Here is a 19039-nt window from a genome sequence, read left to right as displayed (position 1 = left end):
ACTGACATATGACGCTGTATCAGTTTTCGGTGTACAACATAATTATCTGATTATACGTAGGTACTGCAAAGTGATTGCCCAGTAAGTTTAATTAACATCTATCACCAACCTCATATAGTAAAAAAGTTTTTTTTTTTTCCCCTCGTGATGAGAACTGCTCAGATAATTCTCTTAGCAACTTGAAAATATACAATAAAATCCTTCTCATTTAGAAGATGGTCAGCTGGAGCTGCTTTTCTCTCTGGCAATTTTGGAAGCTTTGACGTACATTTTAATTTTTATAATTTCATCTGCAGATAAACTACTTTGAATGTAACCACCTGAGGCTGTTCGTCTCAATACGATCACTTGTGACTGTTACTTGTTACCATTTATTTTCCTGGGAAATGAGGATGTATGCTCTTGGATCTCTACCGCAGGCCCATCAAATTTGCTTTCCTTCAGGAAAAGATGAGGAAGAGGTAACAGGGAGCGATAAGAGACTCAGACCCTGACTCGCTCACTGATTTCACTCATCTTTTATATGGCTGTAGGATGCTCTGCTTCCGTATCACTGATTCAGCTTTTCCTCTATGACGGCCACTGATGTCATTTCTGGTATTTCTGGGATTGACAACGGTACTGTGGTGAACAACATACTTGTGCCCACGTAAATCCTAATAAATGAAATTGCTGGGTCCAAGGGAATGCAGATTTAAACTTAATACACACTCCTAGTACATCCCACAAGTTACCACACCGATTTATTCTTCCACCAGCCTTGCTCAACGTATCGTCACGACGTATCACGCGTGACAGATATCTGCGGAGACTTCTGAAAAAACTCCATATTCAACTCAAGTACCTACCCATAGGTTCCTTAATCACACCGTAATAATCTGGTGCGTCATTAGGATCCACTGGCTCAAGGAAAGGCCAGGCCATCTTATGGGCCTGTGATGGGAGGAGAGAACATCATTATTGTCAGGTCATTGAAGTTTCCCATTTGAATTGCTTTATCAATCAACCCTTAAGCCCCAAAAGTCAGTTTTCAACCTGATAGATGAGATTATTTATAATGTAAACGTGAGTAGAGTTTTGCCCTACTTACAAATCATCTCGGGTGAGCATACTCTGTATTAACGGTTCTCAAAGGGTTGGTCTGAGGACCTCTACTGTGGGGCTGGGGCACTAGCTTAGAAGACAAGAAGTCTGTCCTCTCATTCCTACATGACAACCTGCTACCTGTAAAACTGGGGTGGAACAGTCACCATTGCGGACGAATGAGGTGTCAGACACGCTAATAAATAACTTCACCCCCATACTGAGACCACTGTTCTCTTTTTAGTTCTTTTTTTCTTAAGATTTTATTTTTAAGTAATCTCTACACCTAATGCAGGGCTCGAACGCACAACCCCAAGGTCAAGAGTCGTACGCTCTTTCAACTGAGCCAGCCAGGTGCCCCCTCGCTAGAATCGAATCGAACTGTTTTTCAATCTATGGTAGTGAGGAAAACTTTTCTTTAAAAATTACATTCAGGTTAAAAAAGTGAGTCGTTTTAAATACGAGTGTCAGGTAGACACCATTCGAGCTAATGTGTGGATACGGTTAACCTGCTCGTGATATCGGCACGTGAAGGACTGAAGTCTGGAGTACCTCACTAGACTGGCTGGAGGTCAGTAAACGATCACAGATTCTGAGACTGGAAGGTTCAAACCCCAGAAATGGCTCCAGAGTCAACGCTGGCTGATTTCAGCGGCAGACAACGCACACACGGCGTCTTCTTACCTGTAAAGAACGCAGCACCCTTTTCAAGCCCTCGTAATCTTTCTCCGTTAGCGGCGTGAGCACTGTCATGGCATCCTCGGTGGACTGGCACTGTGGACAGACATACTCGTCAATGAGCTCTGCCTCACTCTGCAAGATGCCCACGCAGCGCCCATGGTACCAGTTCTGACACCGATCACAGCCAATATAAAATCTGCAAGATCCGAAATGGAAATGTGAGTTCAGAACAGATGGGATCACATTACTTACATCTACCTTAAAAAGTAAAACATGCACCTGAAAAGACTCTAACTCTGGGTATAAAATAGTTTTAGTATCACAATTGTTTTAATACTTCTGAAGATTGACATTCAAATGTGTTAATTTAGTACTTCTGATGTTAACAAAGCACTAAAAGCTTATTAAGAACGCTGTGTAATATTGGAGAATATGAAGAAAAACGTAAAGCATTTGATTGACTTTAAAGCTCAAAACAAAATAAAGCCGAAAATCTTTCAACTAGTACCGTATCAAATGGGAAGCTGATACTGGCCACCCAACTGGGAGCTCAAAATCCTGTAAGCTAATAACAGAGTCTCAGAGCTTTTACCCAAATTAGTGTTTTTTTCTAACCTACAATAATGCACCATTTCAAACACTGATAAAATCCAAACAAGGCAGGCTGTTTTCATCTCATTCGTTTCTGTTACATATTGAAGAATCAAGTCTACCATTAAACCGTATTTTTTCCCAATGCATCTCAAACATTCGCTATGAAGCAACACAAATTTTGAAGGGGAGGTAAAGAGAGAAAAAGAGAAAAAAAACCGGAAAGGAATTTGTAATGTAAGTGTATAATATATGCAGAAAAATACCTTGCTTTTTATTAAAATAAATAAGTAACCAGTCAGAGCAATTTGGCTTCCTAAATTATTAAATATGATGCTCTTATCAGAACTCACTGTGACTCATCATAAGGTGTTCTGCAGATACAGTACAATTCCTCACTGCTGCCCTCTTGTGCCCGTTTACAATCATTACAGATGTACACATCCATTTTCTTAGCCTCCTTTTCTGTGATGCCAACACATTCTCCATGATACCAGTTAGTACAAAGATCACAGCCAATATAGAACCTAAAAGTATTCACAATGAAAATGACAATGTAATTGTCATTTTGAGCTGCATGATACTTAAACCTGTCTTCCCTGTCCTGATTCACTTTCTTACAGGATAACTTTCTGCAATGAGTCAGCTAAACATCCTGAATCCAACCATTCTACCCCTGGCAAACTACAGCATCTGACACTGTATCAAGTGTGGAAACATAAAATCACTCACATCAATTTCAACAAATACACTGTTTGGTGAAATATGGGTCTTTAAAAACATACTGGAATTGGAAAAAATAAACAACACACTGATGGTAATGTCTCCCTCTTAATGAATGTGTGTAAAACTGTAACAGGCACAAAAACCAAAGCCGAAGAATCAAAGACTTACATCTGTCAAACCTATGCCACAGAAGCCATTTCAAATTCAGGGCTATTTCTTAGATAGGTTTGAAAATGTATCTCACGATTTAAATTTGAAAACGAAGCAAAGCGCAAACACCAAGTAGAAGTTACACTACGAGGAACATGCAGGTCAGCCAGGTGCAAAAGATACATGGTCAAAATATGGCATGAAGAAGACAACTAAGAAAGGTACATGTAGTGACTCACTTTCTACTAAGTTTTCTCAAGAAACACTGGAATTTTACCCAATGGTAACAGATTATGACGTGGGCCAGTTTTTCAGTTAATGTAACGTATGTGACAGTGTGGAGAGTGACCAGGTTAACTAACTGGTAAGGAACTGCTTCGATTCAAAACAGGGGGTACCCGGCGTGGACAGTGATACAGGATAGGTATCCAAAAAGCAAGAGGTTCCACAGTACTTGGCACGGTGGGGGTGTCGGAGTGTGTGACTGAGGGGAATGGCATTCAGTCAGGCCTCCGGGCTTGTGTAACAGAAGGCCCCAAAGGATGGAACGAATGAAAAGCATCTCTATGGTAAACACAGAGTGCATTTAAAAGCGTTGACAGGAGCTGTGTAGGAACGCCATGTAAAAATCATAGCAGGAATTCGCGTGAATCATAAGGACCCGGACCGGCCTTGCTGACACGGTTCCGCCAAAGTATTTCTTGGCGGATTCCCCGGGAGCAACGAAGCAGTCCTCAAACTTCAAACTAACCTTCCAAACGAACGTAAAGGAGTAGCGTATGGTTGTGTAGTTCATCCTACTCCCATTAATTTTTTTCTTTTGAATTAAGACTCCTCCAGGATTTTTGCTGCCACAGGTGGGGGTTGGGCCTTCCAGGTGTTTTGTATGTTGCCTTCAGGAGATGGTGGGCTATGTGTTCTGGAAGTAAGCTCAGGACTTGAATTTCAAGTTTTAGGCATTCTCACTGGCTCCCCAAACCAACCTAGTTTGCTACAAGAGATTATAAAATACTCCTAAAACACAGCAACTCATCCCAACTAGAACAGGGAGTGAATGAACCCGGTATACTGATATTTTAATAACACCCAACTAAAAATATGAACTATCCACAAAATAACGAGGCAATCTCAGTAGAAGGAGCACATACTTCATGCAACTGAAGTATGACAAAAATGATGGTGTGTGAAATGAATTTCTGTGATGTGAATATTTTAAATAAGCCACGTTTGTCTAATTACTTAAGTAAGTTCCATACACAGATCTTTGTGTAAAGAAAGTAAATCATGTTCTGCTTTATTCTGTAAATCATTATTATTTTGCTTAAAGGGAGGCAACTTATATTAGAACTAAGGGGGAAAAATCAGTTAATAGGGCTCCACCTTTCACATTATATATAATTTCCAAGAGAGACAATGAAAAGGGAAGATGCCTAAGCTGACGTGTCTAATTCACCACATAGCTAAATCTACCAACAAAACGGTGTGACCTAGAACTTGCACGTTATAATTTTAAATAGCAAGCACTAAGGCAGCTCCAATGTTGTAACTTAAAACCTCACTGAAGAGATCACAATTTTATTCTGTAAATTGGTTAGGCATCCACTTAAGGTAGATATTCAGCATTGCTACTTCTAAAGAATCGTATATTTTTAGCATGATCAAACATTTTGGTCCTGCAAAAAATATCGTAGTTAATCTTGGCTTTAAAAAGCTGGCCTACGTTTAAATGCTCAAAAGGAAAGCTGGACAATGGGTTGAATGATAAGGATAACAAATGAACCTGCATTAATGGATTAGTGTTTCTAAAATCTTGTATCTATACCATCAAATACAAGTCACAACAGTCAAAAAAAGCTTCCAGCTGCCATGCTTATTGTCACATTTTTGAGGGTCATTATTAAGGACTGAGTGAAAACACTCCTAGTATTTTTCTGGCTTTTGTCCCCAGGAAGAAAGTGGGAACTCTGACAAAAATAATATTAAGTTTCAGTATCCCAATACAAAAACCACAGAATTGCTTAAAATTAAACAATAAAAAACCAAAACTACTCGAACTTGAAACCTTGTACACCGTTCATATTCAGATAGTCTCTAAGATGTGATGTTATCATAAGGTTGTGAACAGATTCCAGAAAGGATGCTCTCAACTTTGGGCAGCGATAATAACACACCTCCTTCTCCCGACAGCATTACTGATCGGTTTGGAGTTAATCCAGAGAGAAGAGGAGAAAGCAAAAGAGCAACAGAAAGCTTGTTTTTGACAGAAAAGAATATGATGAAGAACAAACATGGATCATGAACACGTAAAATACAGAAGTTTTACTTTTCCAGTGTCATGTTTAAGAACATCAGATGCAAGACCACAGAGAAAACATTATTGTCCCTACTTCCAGCTACTTTCATTGACATGGCTACCAATACACTCCTTTTCTTCACAACTTTAACACAACTTCACTTTAACAGCTAAGCTTTTAAGAAAATAAACGAAAGCTCAAAAAAGATGTACTCACTTCGATTCATCGTAAGGCGTTTTACAGATACAGTAAAGCTTTGTGTCCTTCTTAGTTTCCTTTGAGGTAGTAGAGATCATTTTCTTCTTCTTGGACTTGGAGCTCGAGTCTCTTTCCTCTTCTCGCTTCCTCTTCTGGGAAGCGGCAGGCAGCGTGGCCGTGGCCGTGGCCAGGGGGCCCGTGTGCTGTGGGGGAGGCGGAGGCGGGGGTGACGGCGGAGGGGCCGGAGGCGCAGGCGGCGCTGCGGGGGAGGGAGCCGCTACCGCTGTGGCCTGCACCATGTCTTTTTCTTTCTTAATCCTCAGGTCTCTCTTGAGCTCTTCCTGTTGTCAATTAAAGACAATACAAAGCTGTCATCGAACTCACGTTCATGTCGGACTCGGCCAGAGGACTCTGCGTTACCTCTCTTCTCACCTCCCCTCCCCTTGTTGGAGTGGCTCCGAGGTCAGCCTCGTGTGAGGGGGTCTGTAATTTGAGTGTCATCCTCACTATACCCTGAACCCAGTCAAAACAACGAGAAGTATAAAGCGAAGATTACGGAACGACTCGAGATCTGCCAGTATCTTCAAAGGACACCTGCAGAAAGATGATCCAGTGCTGAAAACAACGTGCCCCGGGCTTGCTCTTTTTGTGCCCTGGTTATTTCTGTTGTTGCTCAGAATGGGGTTACAAGTGTCTTCACCCACTAGCTAGCTGCTTTCTTCTGGCGGCTCACCGTCTGTGTCCTTATAAAAATTTCTTTTCAACGTTTATTTATTTTTTTGAGACAGGGAGAGACAGGGCGTGAACGGGGGAGGGTCAGAGAGGGAGACACAGAATCCGAAACAGGCTCTGGGCTCCGAGCTGTCGGCACAGAGCCCGACGCGGGGTTCGAACTCACAGACTGTGAGATCGTGACCTGAGCCGAAGTCGGACGCTCAACTGAGCCACCCAGGCGCCCCCGTCTGTGTCCTTATAAACTGAACACGATTCTTAAAATTTGGCCTGACCAGCCACAAGTTGAATGAGAGACAGATTTGTCTAATTTATTAGGCTCCTAGGTCTAGAATTTAAAAACGCAGGAAGAGCTATCTTATCAACACACACTCTGATATAAAGTAAAACCCTTACTTCTCTTCACGTGAAATACTTTACAGATACACGTGTTACCTAGTGCTACAACTTATTCTTAGAAATGATGATTATTTCTCTAGAAAAGGCCATTGGCATTGGCATCCATGAACAAACCTGGTGTAAATCAATCACTGCTATGACCAAGCTTTTATTTTTTTAAATTTGTTTATTATTTATTTTGAGATAGAGAGCACGAGCAGGGGAAGGGCAGAGAGACAGGGAGAGAGAGAATCCGAAGCAGGCTCCATGCTGTCAGCACAGAGCCTGATGTGCAGCTCGAACTCATCAACTATGAGATCATGACCTGAGCTGAAATCGAGAGTCAGATGCTTAACCGACTGTTAAGCATGGTAAGATCTTTTGAATATCACAATAAAAAAATTTTTTACAGTAATTTCTACACCCAACATGCGGCTCGAACTTATGACCCTGGGATCAAAAGTCGCATGTTCCAATGACTGAGCCAGCCAGGCGCCCTGTAAACATCACAAAAATTCTAACAAATAAACCTGAACGGTCCTGGTTTAATGAATCTTATTTTCTCTATTTAGCATCTAGATGGTCCGGTAAGTGAGAAGGTAAGCTGCGTGACTATTCAGCAGCCCTTCTCAATGTAAAAGGTCTAAACCTTGAGTGTCATTTTCCTAATTAATATGATGCGTTTATAACGTAGCGAAATGGATTTTAGTAAAATCAAGATGATCAAGGTGGTTTGATGGGGTGGGGTGCCTGGCTGGCTCATTTGGTAGAGCATGAGACTCTTGATCTCAGGGTCATGAGTTCAAACCTCACATTAGGCAGAGATCACTTAAAAAACCCACAGATGGTACGTTGGGTATACGCTCGACCCCCCTTCAAGAACACACCAATGACAGTAAACTATAAGACAGAGAAAAATCGAAAAGACAGAGCCATGTTCGAGTAAAATAAATGTCTCTATGAAATGGAAACACAATACTGAATGGGGCTAAACCTGCAGGCCCGGTGGACTCCAGGTTCAGAGGTAGGAGGAGGTGGCCCAACAACAACCGGTCTCTGCAGGGAGAAAGGGACTCAACATGCTGCATGGGGGGGTGGGGGTGGGGTCACGAGAACAGGCTCCCTGCTTGATGTGGGTCTGGCTGCTCTTACACTGGGCTTCCAGGGAGGAAACAGAACTCCTCTCACTTAAATGCCAAATGCAAATCAAATGAAAACATGTGATGTGAAAAAAGGCAAAGTCAATAACTGAATCTGAATTGATTCCAAATGAAATCAATTTTATAGAACAATTTGACCAAAAACTTCATAATATGTAGGTTTGAGATGTTCAAAGAGCTAAATGAAGGTTTAATTTCTATTAAGAAATGGTAAGAAATTACTTTATCAATAAGAGAAGCAGAGAGGGTTGGAGGAAAGATAAAAAGGTGGAACACAGGACATTTTTAGGGCAGTGGAACTATTCTGTCTGTAACTTGGGTTTGACATTACACATTTGTCAAACTCCCAGGACTGTGTAACACAAAGAGTGAAACAATGTAAACCGTGGACTTTAGTTAATAGCAACCTGGCTCATCAACTGTAACAAATGGCCACACTGATACAAGATGTTAATAATAAACGTGTGTGTGTGTGTGTGTGTGTGTGTGTGTGTGTGTGTGTGTGTGTGTTTTGAAGGGGGGTGAGTACACAAGAACTTTCCTGCATAATTTTTCTGTAAATTTCAAACTCTAAAAAACAGCCTATTTAACAAAAAAGACAGACAAGCAGAAATCATACAAGAATAAAGATATAAACAGGGCGCCTGGGTGGCTCAGTTGGTTAAGCATCTGACTTCGGCTCAGGTCACGACCCCATGATTCATGGGTTTGAGCCCCGCATTGAGCTCTGTGCTGGCAGCTCAGAGCCTGGAGCCTGCTTCGGATTCTGCGTCTCCCTCTCTCTCTCTGCCCCACCTCCACTTGCGCTCTGTCTCTTTGTGTCTCTCAAAAATGAATAAACATTAACAAAAATTTTTTTAAGTATAATAAAGATTATGTAATATACGGTTAAGAACACCATCCTGTATAATAGGATATTTACAGAAGCGCTGTTTTTTAAATGGCTGCACAGAGACATATTCTGTATGTGTTGTCTCCAGTGTGATTCTGTTTTTGTATAAACTGAGTTTACATATGGATACATACATTAAAAATAATGTAAGTTATATTCTAAAATTATTTAACAACAGTCATCTCTGGGGGGTGCAACGACTTATAAATTTTTTTAATGTTTATTTATTTTTGAGAGAGAAAAAGACAGAGTGCAAGTGGGGGAGGGACAGAGAGAGAGAGAGAGAGAGAGAGAGAGAGACACAGAATCCAAAGGAGGCTCCAGGCTCTGAGCTGTCAGCACAGAGCGTGACGCAGGGCTCGAACTCATGGATCATGAGATCATGACCAGAGCCAAAGTCGGATGCTTAACTGACTGAGCCACCCAGGTGCCCCAACTTACAGAATTTTTTAATGTTTACTTATTTTTGAGAGAGAGAGAGAGAGAGAGAGAGAGAGAGAACACGAATGGGGGAGGGGCACAGAGAGAGGGATAGAGAGTGGAGCCTGAGACAGGGTGAAACTCACTAACTGTGAGATCATAACCTGAGCCAAAATCAAGAGTTGGACGCCCAACTGACTGAGCCACCCAGAATCCCTGACTTAGATTATTTTCATTTGTTGGCCAAGCTAATTGTTTTCAAAGACACCTGACTGTACACGTCCAATTTATTTATTTATATGTAAAGAATACAGATGATAAATAAATCCCCATTCTGTGCAGAAGATGGAGTAGGAATAGCGTATGACACACATTAGATGTTAAATACCAGCTGCATGAATTGAATGGATAAGTCACATTTATATCCTATTCCGCAAGCCGAATTTTTCACTCAAACTTTTCTCACGGAGAATTTTCCCCAAGGAATTAAAGACAAAAAGTACCAATTCTGCAGTCACATTTTGTTAAAATGGCAGCCCATTGTGTGGACACCCAAATGCATTGAATCCAGTGGTTCCCAACTGAGGTACCTCTAGAGAGTATTTGAGAATGTAGGTGGAGGGGCAAGGTCATTTTTTGGGTTGAAGGTGATCCTATCATTTAGTAAATGCTTGGGTTCTTACAGTGTGTAAAAAAAACTGACCTATGGAAAGGGCCTGAAGGCCTTCTGTTGAGAAATCCGATTACTATGTGGATTTCAGGATGATTCCAAACTTTTATTATTATTATTATTATTAACATTATGTCCTTGCTTACAGATCTTGCCTAATTGTTTCTTAGAAGAATTTCTAGAAGTGAAATTATGGATCAGAATATCCACATTTTAAAGAATTTTCATACACTGATGCAATGTTCTCTAGAAATACATATTTTCTCTAAAACCACAGTCTTTTCATTTCATTTCTTGGTATTTAGGTTGACTATCTTTTTGTATATTTATTGGTGTTTGGCATTTTTTAATTTGAAAATTGTGTGTCTCACACATTATTAGAGTGTTTCTTTTTTTTTAATTTCTGCTTTATTGAGGTATCCCTGATAAAACTAGAAGATATATTTACAGTATACATTGCAGTGACAGGATTTCCCCTCATCTAGTTAACTAATGTTCATCTTTTTCTGTTTTTATGTTCTCCTTTTTCTTACTGACTTAAAGAGCTCTTTAAATTTTAGAAATACTAATTCTGTCATAAATATCATAAAATGTTTTTTTCGTTTGCTATCTGTTTTTCAATATTGTTTATTGTATTTTCTTTATTCCAACAAAAAGTTTTTTCCTCTGTCTTCAAATCTTTTTCCTTTGACGCATTTGAGATCTGTAATGCGCGAGAGTGGTTTTCCCCACTCCAAGATTACAAAGATGACAGGCCTGTTTTCTTCTATTATTTTTGTGGTTTCCTTTTTTACATTAAAATTTTTGATCTGAAATGTATCTTTAAAAAAAAACCCTCCCTACTTAAAACTTAAAATTTGCTCATTTATTTTGAGAGAGCACGCACAAGTGAGAGAGAATCAGAGAGAAAGAGAGAGACAGAATCCCAAGCAGGCTCCACACTGACAGAATGGAGCCCAATGCAGCTCAAACTCACAAACTGTGAGATCATGATCTGAGCTGAAACCAAGAGTCGGATGCTTAACCAACTGAGTCACCCAGGGGCCCTGAAATGTATCTCACACACAAAAACATTTTTTTAAATGTTTATTTATTTTTGAGAGAGAGAGAGACAGAGACAGAGAGTGAGAAGGGGAGGGGCAGAGAGGAAGGGAGACACAGAATCTGAAGCAGGCTCCAGGCTCTGAGCTGTTGGGACAGAGCCCGATATGGGGCTCAAACCCATGCACTGCAAGATCATGACCTGAGCCGAAGTTGGACGCTTAACCGACTGAGCCACCCAGGTGCCCCTGCTATGAGATGTGCCTTAATTTAAGGTGAGAGGGAATATTTGCTACTAAGAATTGGCTTTTGTTTATTGCCCTTTGACAACGGTTGTAGTGTCGACATTTATCTAGTGAGTGACTACCTCACTGAATCCTCTCATAAAATTTAGGGTGGGGCTGTTGATATAATATTATACATTATGATATTATATATACAATATAATATAATATTGTATCATATACAATAAACATTTTACCTTCTTCTTTTGCTTGACTTAATACACTACCTAGAAATTTCCGGAGGTAATAAATAATAATGGTGGTTTTTGGCACTGTCACCTGGTTTTTGACTTTAGTGGGAAGGTCTCTTAATGTCTCAGAGTTGTGGAACCATTGGTTGCTGGGCTGATCAATTTAAAAAAAAAATACTTCCATTCTTTTTAAAATAAACAAAGCACATTTAGGTATGCTTTAGATAGCCTACTTCTAAGAAGCTGTTCAAATATGCATGAATAGATGTCTTCTTTCATTTTTAAATAACCCCCCCCAAGCAAGCAGAGGGTTATCAATGCCTACAGGATCAGTTACAAGACAAGAAAATATGGGGTCTTATTTAATGGGTGCTCTTCTTCTTCTCCTTTTTTTTTTTTTTTTAAGTTTGTTTGTTTGTTTGTTTGTTTGTTTGTTTATTTATTTATTTATTTTGAGAGAGAGAGAGAATCCCAAACAGGTTCCACACTGTCAGCGCAGAGCCCAATGTGGGGCTTGAACCCATGAACCATGGGATCACGACCCGAGCCAAAACCCATTGTTGGATGCTTAACTGACTAAGCCACCCAGATGCCGCTTATTTAATGGGCACTCTTTATTTTTCATTCTTCCGACATTGTTTTGTAGTTCTTGGTCTACCTTTCTCATGAAACTTGGCTTCTGATAACTTTTGGCGAGACTATGTCATAGAGAATAAACGCTATCCCCAAGGAGGTGCTCAAAATGTTTTTCTTTAAATCAATAGACTGACCTCTCTTAGAGTGGTTACTTGAGAGATTCCTAGATGCCTTCAGATATAAAAGCTCTGTCGTGTTTGAAAAGACATGTGTCCCACTGCTTTTAGTTTATGCACAAAAATGTTAAGTTCTAGAAACTAGCTGAAATGTAAAGCGTAACCAAAGAGGCAAGGGAAAAAAAAAAAAAGAATATAATGACATGCTCAACACTGGCCATGGAAGGAAAGGAAATCCCTTCTTACCTGCACTTGAATTTGTAGGTCTTTGTCCAGGAGCGCTCTCTTTTTTAGTATTTCCGCTTTGAGTTGTTCTTTGTGTTTGAAGAGCAGCGCGGAGAGCTTGGTGGCATTCTGCTTGCTACGTTTCTGTTCCACACTCTCTTCGCGCTTCCGTTTTTTTGCTGCCTGTTTTTCTTCTTTATCTATCTTATCCAAAATATACTTCATCACCTGGTTACAGACAATCATTCTGGAGAGAAATACACAATCCATGTAATGCTGGGCATGTCATTCTGAAAAGCTCAAGACATCATTTTTCTATGTCTCTACGGCTGATACACAAACTTTCTGTGACCGGAAAGCTTCAAAGAGTGATTCAGACCAGTTTCGAGCACCCAGTATTGCCAAGTATCCACCTTTAATGAACTTCAGGCAAGATAAAAAACCAAAACAAACCAACAAAAAAACTTAAACTCAGACGTCCTGTCCGTGTACATGCTAAAGAGGAAAGGCCGACGTACAATGAGACCCTGTGTTGCTGGGTTATAAACATGTCTTCCTACCTTTGATTCTCTTCTCTTTCAGCTGGAGTCATGGTCTTTTTCTGCTTTAAATGTTCTATTACAGCATTATGCTTCATCACCACCTTCAGGACAGAACAAAATCCCAAAGTGCATATTTTATAATGACTACATGTTGGTATACAGATTAACAGCAGAAATCTGAGCACATGTATGTTTTCCAAAGAAAACCGTAAGAGTTTTATGTCAGAACATAAACAGAATTAGAGCTGCAATATGGCCTGAGTGCTTACCGTGTACTGGGCACTGTGCTACGTAAGCACCTGACGTTACCTCAGTTATTCCTCGTAACAACACCGAAAGGGATATCTTATAAATGAGATTCTGAGGCATGAAAAAATTAACTCACTTGTTTGACACGAAAAAAGGAATAGAAGCTGTAATTTTAACCCAGCTATCACTCTGCAACAGCCATTTTTGTTACCATTATGCTCTCTTCCTAGGTATTAATTTCTCCTCCCCGTCCCACTTTGCACAGAGATTAGGATAAAGACAGATATCGTAGTAATTCTAAGTTTACAGACTACACGGTGCTAAACGCTGGGTAATAATGCATTTGAACATACATAGGACATCGATTTATAAGACTATTACCACACGCCTTTAAAATCCCTTTGTTGTTTAAAAAGTACTTCTAACGACGTTGCATTAGAATCATCAAACGTGCTGGGAGACAAGATCTCAATTAATCCAACCACTGCAAAGGAACGTCGCTCATACGGCGTGACAGAGGTGCTGACTGCTGCTACAATGGCACTCATGGTCCAAATATCCGCGTACCAAATCAACGTGTTGTACACCTTAAATGTATACACTGCTGTATGTCAAACATATCCCAATAAAAAATAAAATGCAAAGTGTTTCTATACACATGACCTCATTTAATCGTTACAATAATCTCACGTGGCTGTCAAGAGAGGGAGTATTAAGGAGGATACGGAGCTCAGGGCAGAGAGGACAGCGTCGTGGACTGTGAATGGGAGACCCAGGAACTGAACGCAGGTCTCATGACTTGGGAACACTGGAAAGCCACACTCAACCTCCTGACTAATGCTGAGTGGTGCACGCTGCTGACGCAAAGAAAGTTTCCCTCAGCAATGCTTCAGGATCTTGTACACGTGATTTCATTTTAAGTAGAGCAATGCCAACTCCTCTAAATTGCCTTACTTCACTAAGACGCTATTGTAGGATGCCACTTTTTATTTGAGCTATGGAACAGAAGAATCTCCACCTCTAACAAAGGTGTGGTTAGAAACGCAAATGAGTTTCAATGGTCTGTAATGCGTCCCTCACGCAAACTAAGGAGTGACGACTGCAAATAACTTCAGAGCGCTCCTGATGCCTGAGCGGCTGCAAGCTTAGTTGACCTTCAAGTCCTAGATGAATGGTGCGGAAACTCCTAACTCCATCCTTCCCATCTTAGTTCTCCCCCAGCACAGGCAGTTTTTCTAATAAGCACTGATTGTCACATCCAAGAAGAGTTCCAAGCCATGGCAGTCGTTCAGTATTTTTTCGTCAATCCAGTGCTTTCTAAATAGAACCGTCAATGGCTTTTGCCTCCTGTAGGAAACCTGACACAACCAACACTAGGTCTACTGCACAGCACAATCATTCAAGCTACTGAACATGCTGCTTTTACTTAATAACTTTACCTGTTTCTGAATGATTTCACTTTGATTAGAAGCTTGGAGAGTGTGTTCCCGCTTAATTTCTATCTGCTGCTGCTTCTTCTTTTGCTGCTGATCCCTGAGTTGCTGAACCCTTTGCAACTGCTCTTGCACACTGGCTGCCTGCACTGTAACCACATTCTGAATGTGGTGAGTCTGCACAGGACTGCTTTGCTGAATTTGAATAGGTAACTGGAGTTTGATTTGCTGGGGCACACCACCTTGCTGAGCCTGTATCTGAGCCACAACCTGCGACTGGATCTGAGAGAGAACCTGGACTTGTTGTTGCAGCTGGGGCACAGCAATGACTTGGGGCTGCGGCTGCTGTATCTGTAGCTGAGGACGGGATGGGGATGAAACAGTAACTTGGTTTAACGTCTGTCCTGATGAAAGAGTTTGAGTTGGAGACTGTACCTGGGGTTGTGATTGTGGCTGGCCCTGGGAAGGTGTCTGAAGAGATGTATGTGGTTGAATTGGAATCGGTTGTGAGGTTGTAGTCTGAACCTGGGATTGCTGTCCGGGAGACACTTGGGATGGAGTCGATGGACGTATTCGAGTCTGTGGTGGACTTTGGACGCGAGCAGGAGACTGTCCTTGGACATTACTTTGAGGCTGACACTGTACTGCGGCTTGGGGTTTGGATGACTGTGCTTGGGCGGGTTGTGCTTCAGAAGGGACATGGGATGCAACAGTTGTTGGGGTCTGAGCTTCAGGCTGAGTCTGCACTTCAGGCTGAGCTGGGGACGGGGGCTGGGTTTGGGGCTGGGGCTGAGCTGAAGGCTGAGCAGTCTGTGGCTGGGCTTCTGGAGGACTCACACTTGATGACTGAGCTGGTGGCAAGGTTTTGGCTTGTGGCACCTGTGTCGGGGGTGATAATTTACTCTGTCTTTGTTCACCTGTACCTGTGAAAAAGAAAGACCAAATGTTTCTATGACTCTACGACACAGAACCTTGGTTAAAGAAGAATCTGCAGGGGATTGCCTAAAGGTGCGAATTCTGAATTTCAGTATAGAAGACTGACACCTTAGACATTCCAGAGACACTCCAGAGACACATCTGAGTTAGGACTCTCCTAACCGGGGAGCCAGGCCCTGTCTCTAGAAATCAGCCAGGACTTCTGGGACAGGGTGACGTTAAACCCTCATTGTCTTCCTGGGGCGTGGTGAGGGCAGCCGGCAGTGGGAGGCTAACACAGTGGTTCTGGACCTGCAGCTAAGCGCGGGCCATGAGCTGGATACATCAACCTTCCCCGACATTACCTGCGTAATCCATTGGTGCCCCCGAGGCACCATGACTCCAGTGGTGCCCACAAGGCTGGGCAAGAAGCAAGTGTGGGCACAGTTACCATGATACCCACTGTTTTTGACCCCCCGCCCCAATTTTCTGTATTTTTTACGGGGTGATGGAGGTGACAGGGAACCTGTAGGAACAAGAGATGTTGTGAGGTGGACCGGACGGCTCTTAAGCTCACTGGCTTCAGGCATGATCTTCCCAAAGATAAACACCGGGCCTCCTTTCCCTCTACTAGCCCAGCAACTTGTGCAGCGACAAGCGGCACTTCTGATACCCCCAAGTTCTACCTGCTGCCGTAGTGGAAACGGTGGTGGTGGTGCTGCTGACCGCTGTGGCTGTTGTGGCCAAAGGTGTGAAGAGGAACCGCTGGACAGTACCGTTTGGCATGGCAGCTTGCATCAGCTGCTGTCCTGGGCCCGGAAGTATAGTCACCCCTTGAGGTATCAGCTGCAGCTGTCCAGTCGTTTGACCTTGTCCTTGAATCACTACCGTCAAACCTTGATTGCCGCCCTGTGGAGAACAAAGGGCAACAGGTAAACAGTGTTCAAAGCGTCAGCCTTTAAGTATACCACTTTTACGTTGGAAAGAGCCTTTTAACGTAATGAAACTACGTATCTGAAGCTCTAGAGAACGGCATCGAAAGGAATTCAGATAAGCTGAAGTAAGAATGTTTATTTGGAAAGACTGATGTTGTTCAATGGAGAAAATATGAACTAACGACCCAGAGTTCCAGTCCAAGCTGTCCAAATGGACAGCCAGGTATCTGTCTACAAGTAACACTACTCCTCCAGATCCAAATTTCCCTACTATCTACAAAATCAGGGCACTGAAGTGAATGACGAATGTCTCCACAAAATTCTGATTTTAAACCTTCTTATATTCGTATTCTTTTGTAATTTTCAAAGCATCTTTGTATATACTGTCTCGCTGGATTCTCACAATGGACTTGTGACTTCGTGGAGTAGGGAGAGAAAATATTACTACAATCTTATCACCAATTAAGAAACTCAAGGTTAGAAAGTTCAAGTCACTTGCCCAAAGCTAGAGATGAACTTAAAGGTGAGAAAAAAATGAGGAACCCAGGTCTCCTGGTTTCACTTTTTCAGTATGTACCAGATTACCCATGGTGTGTGTCTGTGTGCACTGAAGGAGAAAAAGCTTAGGGTTTCGACAAGTCGTGAGGGTCGCTAATGCCCAGGTAGTTACCAAAATGGGGACCAGGAACTAAGAACTCTGTATGTACTGCCACTTCTGTCCAGGACTTGTTAATCCAGGAAAATGAACTACTAGGGACACGGCGGAGAGTTAGAAATCAAAGTAAAACAACCCACCCCAAATTCTCAACAGCCCAGGCTGACGCCACCAAGTTCATATACTAATGCACATATTCTTTACTCATGAGTCCCCTGTTTACTCTTGCACGTTCAAAAATGCATAAAACACCAAGTATAGTTTAAAAAATAATTATAAAGTAAACATCTATAAAATCAGCACTCAGGTCATCGTCGCCAGTATCCAAGAAGTCCCTGCTGAGATCTGCTCTGATCTGCGTTCCCTTCCTTTCCTCTGGAGGTAACCACTGTTCTCACTGCTACGGTAACATCACACTTCTTCACAGTGCGACTGCTTACATATAGACCTTTCTGGGGTTACAGGTTCACAACTTCACGAATGCCATCCGTGAAAAACATGACGGGAATGAAGCTTCTCTCGACGGACAATGCAGCAGCCCTGTATCCCTATACAGCACAGCTGGTTTTGCCCGTTTCTGAACTTTGTGCAAATGGAATCATAATGTAAGTTTCATACTTGCTCCCTCAGCTCAACAACGTGGTTCTGTGTGGCCACGGTTTTTCATTTTCATTACTGTAGGACTACAACACAATTTAGTGAACTGACAGTAGACAGACTTTTGGGCTGTTCTTACTTTTCTACTCTGGTGAACCATGTGCTGCTATGAAGACTCATGTTCATTATCCTGGTGCTCACGTGAACAAGAACTTCGTTAGGGAATACAGGAGAACTCCCAGACCAGAGGTATGCATATCCTCAACTTTGCCAGGTCACGCCTGGAGTCGTCCAAACGGCTAAACCAATTTATACTACCGCGGTTGCACATGGAAGTGTATTTTGTTTCACGTCTTTGCCAGCTCTTCATCTTGACCAACATTTTAATTTATACCAACCTCTTATGTACACGGTTCTCATATCCATTTCCCTCGTTACCAATAGAGTTCGGTAGTTTTTTTGACTTTGGACATTTCGAGTTCTTCTCTCCTCATCAAGTTTGTATGCCCCCAACTTTTTTTTTTTTTTACTGAGCTTTTGCTCTTTTGCCTTATTTTCAGTAATTCTTCATGTGTTTTGGGTAACAGTCTGTGTTTGTGTTACTTTTTATAATGTCTGATGAACTGAAGTTCTTATTTTTAGTGGAGTTGAATTTATAAATCTTTTCCTTTATGGTTAGTGTTTTTTGTGTGTAAGTAAGAAAGCCTTTCTTTCCTATCCCAAGGTTATGAAGGTGTTCTTCTCTCTAATCTTCTGAAAGTATTATACTCTTACCTTTCACAGGTAGGACTTTTATCCTCCTGGAAAGGAGTTTGGAAGTGAGGTAGTGGCCCAGTTTCACAGTTTTCCATATAAACTCAATTGTCCCAGCACCATTTACTGGAAAGTCTGTTCCTTTCTCAATGGTTTGTAATGACATCTCTATCATGGAACAAGTGTTCACATCGGCATGGGTCACTTTTTGCATTCTCTGCTGCGCTATTCATCTATCTGTCCTAGTTGTCTGCACCTTTCTGTACTAATGTGTGAGGCATTATCATAAATATTTTGATATCAGGTCATCATACAGGGCAAAGCCTCCTGTTCGTCAACAGTATTATAACTATTCCTTCTCCTTTGCACTTCCATTTTAAATTTTTAAAAAATCAGCCTGTCAGTTTCCATAAGAAAATCTCCTTGATTTTTAAAGGAACTGCATTCAACCTACTGATTAGTACTAGAAGAACTGAGAACAGTTGAATCTTG

The 19039-nt window shown here is 41.6% G+C and overlaps 1 protein-coding gene and 1 non-coding gene across 14 annotated transcripts in view; one reads left to right on the top strand and one right to left on the bottom strand.

The window, feature by feature from the left end:
• The window catches only part of BPTF (bromodomain PHD finger transcription factor), a 146627-nt gene that overhangs the window by 13180 nt on the left and 114408 nt on the right, over window positions 1–19039 (bottom strand). For 8 of the 13 annotated variants that reach the window (XM_053892932.1, XM_019466481.2, XM_053892934.1 and 5 more), the window contains 8 exons: window positions 16294–16516; window positions 14699–15615; window positions 13029–13111; window positions 12490–12715; window positions 5742–6064; window positions 2709–2882; window positions 1768–1960; window positions 849–933 (listed from right to left, as the gene is read on the bottom strand). In XM_053892932.1, coding sequence (XP_053748907.1) covers window positions 849–933; window positions 1768–1960; window positions 2709–2882; window positions 5742–6064; window positions 12490–12715; window positions 13029–13111; window positions 14699–15615; window positions 16294–16516 — 2224 coding nt within the window. The remainder of the gene's footprint in view (window positions 1–848; window positions 934–1767; window positions 1961–2708; window positions 2883–5741; window positions 6065–12489; window positions 12716–13028; window positions 13112–14698; window positions 15616–16293; window positions 16517–19039) is intronic. The other 5 variants (XM_053892935.1, XM_019466494.2, XM_053892940.1 and 2 more) reach the window with 3 other exon arrangements.
• Window positions 7582–7654, top strand: TRNAR-CCU (transfer RNA arginine (anticodon CCU)). Its single transcript has one exon. It is a non-coding gene; the product is annotated as a tRNA-Lys (tRNA).

The sequence above is a fragment of the Panthera pardus genome, unplaced genomic scaffold, assembly GCF_024362965.1.
Source record: "Panthera pardus isolate Hobbes unplaced genomic scaffold, ASM2436296v1 HiC_scaffold_3, whole genome shotgun sequence".
Classification (NCBI taxonomy): Eukaryota; Metazoa; Chordata; class Mammalia; order Carnivora; family Felidae; genus Panthera; species Panthera pardus.
Note: the sequence above shows the minus strand (reverse complement) of the source record. Positions and strands in the feature narration are given on the sequence as shown.